Here is a 6,882-nt window from a genome sequence, read left to right as displayed (position 1 = left end):
TTCTGTTAAACTCTGTCCAATTATGTGAGTATGCTTGTTGGAAACGAGATAAAAATGAGCAAATAGAATTGGTGCCATGGAAAGTTATCGAGTAATCTGAAAACACATTATTGCATCATTTTATTCATTTACAACATTAAACCACAGACGAGTGGGACATATTTTCCATCTGCAGTTCTACACTTTTTACATAATTTTGACGAGAGATATACGCAATGGCATTTAACCCTACAAAGGTCCTCTGCAAGCCAAGAGTAATCAAATAAAAAGAAAACATGAAATTTCTTGAAAAGTTTCAATTTATTTTGGAAATACAAACGAAAATGCGCCAGAGGAGAGTAAAAAAAAAGAGGAAATGTAAAAAAACATTAATTGTAGAAACTTAAAAAGAACATAAATACAGGGTTATCACTTATCCTACTTTTTTTGTTTTTTCTTTTCAGCTTCTTCCTCTTTCTCTTTTTCAATTTCTGTGACATATTTTTCAATGGTTTCTGCATCTAACATCTGAAATAATAATAATAAAAAACACAGAAAGTTAAGTTAATTTTCTGTACTTTTAAACACTTGATTCAGATTTTGAATTTAATCTTAGATTTACGGTTGGATCAGAATATGAAATTTTGTAGATAAAGTTTGTTAGTTAGTTTTGATATTGCTTTTTAAAGTCATGTGTGCTATTATTTGGACGGATTGGAACAGAATCAGCCGAACAACTTTTAAAACATGCAAAAATATATCGGCATCAAAAATACCTCTAATAATAGGCAGTGTATATTATCAAAGCACAACTACTATCATAACCACATTTAGATATAACGGAAGTTCCGATTTCTTTCAAATTCATGTTCAGTTTTCATGAAAAGAATTCAGCAGCCAAAAGCAGTTGAGAGTGGAGTAACTTCTGGATAATGAATTCTCAGCTGAGAAGGATGGAAATGAGAAAATAGAAAAATTTACCTCTAATGGTTCATTCTTCCTCATGACAGCAATTTCTAAGTTCTTTTGTCCAGACTGAACAACTTCTAGAAGAGCTTTGATCGCTAGTTTGACAGTGCCTTTTTCTGTTGATACATCACTTTCTGGGTAATATTTTTCTAAAAATTCTCGAACAGTTTTGGCGTTTCTACCTGTTGCATTAGCCTGGAATAATAGAGAATAAGAAAAATAACACTGCAAGAACTGGAAAAGAGGATAGTCAAAGAATGAAATAACAGAGACAGATGGTAATGTTAGATGATTGAATGAAGGTGAGCATAGACTGAATAAGACAGATTCCTCATCATTATGCTACTGGTTGAGCCAATGCTCAAATGAGTTGGCAACACCCTTACAGATGCAGGTTATTATTGACCTCAGAAAAAGGATATACTAGTTACAAAGCTTTAAAAGATTTGTAATGACTGAATTCCCCCCCCCCCTTTTTTTTGAGGAAGTGGGGCTTTGTCCACAAGCGGAAGTTCCCAGAACTTAGGTGGAATAAGTTATAGCTGAGTTATAAATTATTCTGTCAGAAAAGGGGCGAAAAATTATGCGCAGCTGAAAGTTCTGCAAACTTGTTCCTCCAAAGTTTCACGAACCATAGCTTTTGTGGACAAGGCCTAAACAATAGAGGTGGCTAGAATGATAACTCATCACAGGCTGGCTGGCCAGGTATAGAAGCTTTTTTGATAACATCTATTATTCCTTCAAATTAGATCCATTGATGTTTTTTAAGCTTGTTCAAAGTTCACTTCGTAATGGTGCCTGTGACAACCTACCCAATAATAAGGGAAGTTGGGTCTTACTTTTGCTACATTTCTTTACTTAAAAGGGTGAAAATGTCTGAAAGTAGTATAATTTTCCTATGATTTTTGAAAAAATAGACTAAAAATTTACGCATAAGACTAAAAATTGAATTTTTCAAAATTTCTTCCAGATTTTTAGAGAATTTCAAAAGGAAATTTTCAAAGAAAGAGAATGACATTGACTTTATATGTTCCTTTTTGCTTTCAGTGTTCGTAACAGTAACAGGATCGGGCAAGGCAAATCACAAGATTCTTTGCACGAAAATCTCTTAAGGGCTTTTTTTTTAATCCGTGGAAAGCATGGAACGCGATGGTAGCAGTTCGGGCTGGTTCAACCGGCCTAACTGCGGCCTCAACCAACCTCAACCCATCTCGGAAGAGCGGTCCAAGCATTCCACTGGAACACATGGACCGCGCCAGGGGAATGGGACAAAAAGGTGATGCGTTCTGTAACGATCCTCTGCGCTTCGGATAAAAAAAAGACATTAAAAATGTCCATGGGACAGCTTGCATAATTCCAGCAGAGTTCAAAGACTTTTCTTCGTACCTAACACTATACCTGCTCCTTTATGTCTTGCTTTTTAATGGCTTGCAGTTTGTAAACTGATGGGCTGATGTTGATTTGTACAAAAAGTTTTTTGAAGAAATTTCTTGCATTAAATATACACTTGGGAAGGATTCTGCAAAACCTGGCATTCAAATAAATTTTGGTTATATTGAAGACTAAGAATGCGTATGTACTTACTTTCCATTCATAATAAATCCCTGAAGGTTCTGTTTGATACAGATGTGGTTGACCATCATAGTCAAAGCCTCCGATGACACAGGAAATACCAAAAGGTCTTCTTCCGTTACTTTGAGTATATTTCTGTTTCAAACCTATAACAAAGAATAATGTAGCAGAATGATGATTGGATTTGAAGGCATTGTCACGAGGATTCAGGAGGCAAAACAACATCAAAGGCAAAGTGGTGTTTTAAGGTCATTGCACTTTTAGCTTTAAAATCTTGTCAAATATGTAAAGGTTATGAGCCCTGAAAATCTTAATTTTTCTGCCATAATATGAAGTTTTTATACAGTATATTTAGAAATATTAATTTTTAGAAAATAAATTATCATATTAGAGTAAAAAGCAAGTTTGTTATAATTTACTAAGACCCTGCTTTTCCGAAAAATAACTTTTTGCAGAGGAGAAGAAATTAAAGTACAAAAAAATATGACACACAATTGGTAAGTTTGGGAGCAATGGTGAAAAATGTTTAAAACATCCATTATTTTAAAAATTTACCGATTGAAAAACTCCATAACTCTAACTTCGAATTGTGAAGATTGATTTCATAGTTCAGTGATGACCACAGTGAAAATAAGTTGAGTAACAAAGGTAAAACATTTTACAGTGGAAAAATTACAGCTTTGTGTCTTTAGAATCATCATGTGCATCATACATAATTCAATCGTACAATTTAAAGACTTATCAGGAATCTAGAGCTCGATCAGATGACACAACTGGCAGTTATTTTACTTCCCTAAACAAGCTTCAGAATTGACAAGCTTTAGAAGTTAATGTTGGATGAGATATGATGAAAAATATTGCTTAATGAACTGAAAAATCGATTTGACTTACTGGCTATGTATCTTGTAATGTACTCCAGTGTGACAGGATCTTCCACCGTTAGTTTATGAGACTGACATTCAATCTGGGCTTTGTTAATTAATATTCTGGCATCAGCTGTCAGTCCTGAAGAAAGAAAACAAGGAAACAGAGAGTAAATATGTGTGTAAATTGCAAGAAATAAGTAACACTACGACTGAAGGATACAATACTTAGCACTAAATCGGGAGCATGAAAAAACAAGAAGACTCTAAGCAAGTCAACTTTTACCATACTAACAAACAGAGCTAACTTTTAGAGGCATCATGTAAATAATGAAGGCCATATCACATTTAATGATAATCCTTAATTGATAATTGTTGTTTATCATTATAATATGTAAAATGAATTGAGAAAATTTTAGCAGTGGACAGCTGAAAGGCCTTTGACATTCAAGAGAGACCATTGCTGACTTGTAAGTAGGTGCAGGGGTTCACTTATCATTCAAATGTTAAAAATACACTTCAGACCATTCCTGCAGCCCGATTGTTGAAAATTATGTCGACTTGACAAGAATCTAAAATCGATATATTAAACAGCGCAGATAGAGCTATGTCTTGTTTTATCTTGCCGACATAGCCAGTTAAAGTTTCAACAATCAGGCTGCAGGGGTTGCATGAAGTTCTGAGCCTTTCCTCGATTTCAGTTGCCCGTTCCTCACTTTAAACCAAGTGAGCGGGTGAAATTTCTATTTCTTCAAAGCTTTGAGAATTGATAGCCCAGTAATGGTTTGAATGTAAGTAAGTGTTGCCAGTTGCGCTAGAAATGTGTAGAAGAAAAATTTCTATGCATGCATATCTGCTTTACTTTAGCATTGCATATTCTATTGTAGTAATAAATTGATTGATCTTATTCATACAGATTAATTTTACTTAGTTTGTCATGTTCATGCCAACTCAAGTCCTACTCTTTCTTTTGCCTTGAATTGAAAAATTTTATTGATGAAGAATGGCTATTTTTTGGATGCTTTCCTTTTAGCAGCGCCCTCCATGAAGGTTGAGATGAAACCTTTGGCATCATCTGAGATTTTCTCGAGGCACATGAATTTTGAAGATAATGTTAGTAATGGCAAGAACTGGGCTGAAAGATCTGGGTAATGTGAAGGACTAATAGCACACTGACAATTTGGAGGGGAAAATTTAAAAAATAAATATACTTACCAGCAAATGCCATAACTACATGATCGTCAAGAAGGCAGATTTTTCGGACAGTTCTTTCCTCTTGTAATTTGGCGACTGACTTTTTCTCCACCCCAAGAACTACAACATTTTCACCTCTTACACCAACCTGAAAAACAATAGGAATATGTAATAATATTGCTTTGTATGAAAGTTGAAAATGAAAAGTCTCCATGTGTAATAATTGTTTCAATTTCAGAGATTAGAAAAATCTACATAATCCTCAAAGATGTGTGAACTATATCTTGCCTTCAGATTATCAAGTGCTAGGAGTGATTTGACTTCATTGATGCTTTTTGATCTCTACAAATTGAACATCTTTTCTAACAGTATCCTCAACACCAAAATTTCTACAGATTACCTACTTTGCCTTTAAATTGATTTTTGTATCGAATGCGAGGTTTTTTCCTAACACTATTCTGCTTTCATTTCTCTTTTGCCAATTTTTGGGTTTAGAATGATTCTTTAGGCTTAAGTGCAGGGGCTAACCTCCTTATTCTTGCTAAACATTCAAAATATGCCGAGATTGTTGACGTAACTGATGCTATATATCGCAGGCCAGTTCGACCAGGTCACTTGAGATTGACGAATCACCTTAAAGTTGATTATAGAAAATGTGCGCCAATAAAACAAAACACCAAAAAAGTTGAATAACATGAAACAGAATTATCTCGTTTCAATGTACCAGCATAGTTTCAAGTTTTAAACAGTCCGCCTGAGCACCTGCAGGCTTAACTTCGACAAGTCATGCTGCATGATCAATGCTATGCGGCAGAAAGAAGAGTTCAGATGCATGACCTGAGTGAAAATTACGATATATAGGAAAAAGACCATTGAATAGTGACACAACTAATTGAGCATCTCCATGAGTATCTATGATTTAAAGAATTGAATACTCACAGCGGTCGATCCCTTTCGCACGGCTTCCAAAGCATATTCTACTTGCAGTAAATGACCATCTGGGGAGAATACAGTGATGGCACGATCATACCTTGCAGTTCCCATTTTCTAGGATAAATAAAAAAGATAAACAATGAGAGGAGAAAGAAATTTAAACTTTTACTTGATCACCGGGAATAGATAAACTCAGAAAATTGAAATTTTTAGGTTATGGTGGATTGGTTCAAAATATGAGATTCATGGCGAAGAGGGGGGGATTCTTGTTGCCGGACTGTCGTTAAAATCAAATAATTCAACGGACGAATAAACCGCTTTTTTATGATCTTTGAAAAGTTCTGAGGGGAAAATGTACTACTGTAATCGTCATTTATTTTCTCTAGATTATTTTACAGATAATTCACGACTTCACGAGGTGTAAATCGCTTTCCACGTATGAATAAAACAAACGAATAGAGCCTTTCTCCGCTCCAAGTGTGACTATTTCGACGTGTAAGATCTTCTGCCTAGCCCTTCATATGAAGGCGAACCATGCGTACCTAGATCTTTGACTGAACCTTCTTCCGCTTTCTGGTGTAACCACGATGGCGCGATGACTCGAATATCAAGCTCAAATGGCAGGAGGGAGCATTTAAATGATAATAAACAACCAAACCACGGATCTCAACTGCGATGAATTTACTGATCGATTTTTCCGCGCGAAATTTACAGGGAAGATTGATGAAAGATCGGAAGAAAATGAAAAAACCGGGCAGAAACCATGATGAGGTTTTATTTGTAATGAAACGTGACATATTTTAACGTTGCTATTTTAAACACGTGGTTTAGAACTTTCACCAGAGATGAGCACTATTAAAATTGAAGAGACATCGACTCCTCTAACCACTCTTCAACTATTGGGCTCTTGGGTGTGCACCCGAGTGGCAGATACTTAGACACTAGAAGTTCTCATCGAAAGGCCCCCTAGGAACTAATTTTATTAACAGGGTCTATGAAATAGCGGATCCCCCCCCCCCCCCCCCCCCCCACCTTCAGGTTTAACGATGCTTATGCGCGAGAGAGCCTCCCTATTATTATTAAAAATTTATATGAAAAAAAAAATGAGAAGGACAGAGAGAGGGCTACGAGTTCCGAAGAAGACTGAAGAAAAAGTAAACAGGGCTATATTTACAGAAAAGAAGAGATAAAAAAGTAAGGCATTACTGAGTTTGTGAGTGAGGAGATGAGAGAAAAGTAGGGTAAACAGTGGTATTTAATGATAACGATCAAGGAGACAAACAAAATTTGTCGGAGATAAGAGACTATTACATACGGCGGAAGTTGAGAACGCTGCAATGCAGCAAGAATATATATTGCGGATAGAGCCATG

At 35.7% G+C, this 6,882-nt stretch overlaps 1 protein-coding gene across 1 annotated transcript; it reads right to left on the bottom strand.

Moving 5' to 3' along the window:
- Nucleotides 1-281: 281 nt before the first annotated feature.
- Prosalpha4 (proteasome alpha4 subunit) lies at nt 282-5,752 on the bottom strand. Its single transcript, XM_019060308.2, has 6 exons — nt 5,517-5,752; nt 4,599-4,725; nt 3,412-3,525; nt 2,533-2,666; nt 961-1,143; nt 282-507 (listed from the first exon to the last, which is right to left on the bottom strand). The coding sequence occupies exons 1-6, from the start codon at nt 5,619-5,621 to the stop codon at nt 418-420; spliced, it is 753 nt and encodes a 250-aa protein (XP_018915853.1). The 5' UTR covers nt 5,622-5,752; the 3' UTR covers nt 282-417.
- Between the last annotated feature and the right edge of the window lie 1,130 nt (nt 5,753-6,882).

This window comes from Bemisia tabaci, chromosome 1 (genome assembly GCF_918797505.1).
Source record: "Bemisia tabaci chromosome 1, PGI_BMITA_v3".
Taxonomy (NCBI): Eukaryota; Metazoa; Arthropoda; class Insecta; order Hemiptera; family Aleyrodidae; genus Bemisia; species Bemisia tabaci.
This window is presented reverse-complemented; position numbering and strand designations above follow the sequence as displayed.

What these genes read in the sequence shown, in the direction of transcription:
- Prosalpha4 (XM_019060308.2), bottom strand. Translation starts at nt 5,621, where the DNA reads ATGGGAACTGCAAGGTATGATCGTGCCATCACTGTATTCTCCCCAGAT. An exon ending in CATTACAAGATACATAGCCA is followed by an intron (nt 2,667 to 3,411) that starts GTAAGTCAAATC and finishes TCTTTGTTATAG; the next exon opens with GTTTGAAACAGAAATATACT. An exon ending in GGATTTATTATGAATGGAAA is followed by an intron (nt 1,144 to 2,532) that starts GTAAGTACATAC and finishes CTATTATTCCAG; the next exon opens with GCTAATGCAACAGGTAGAAA.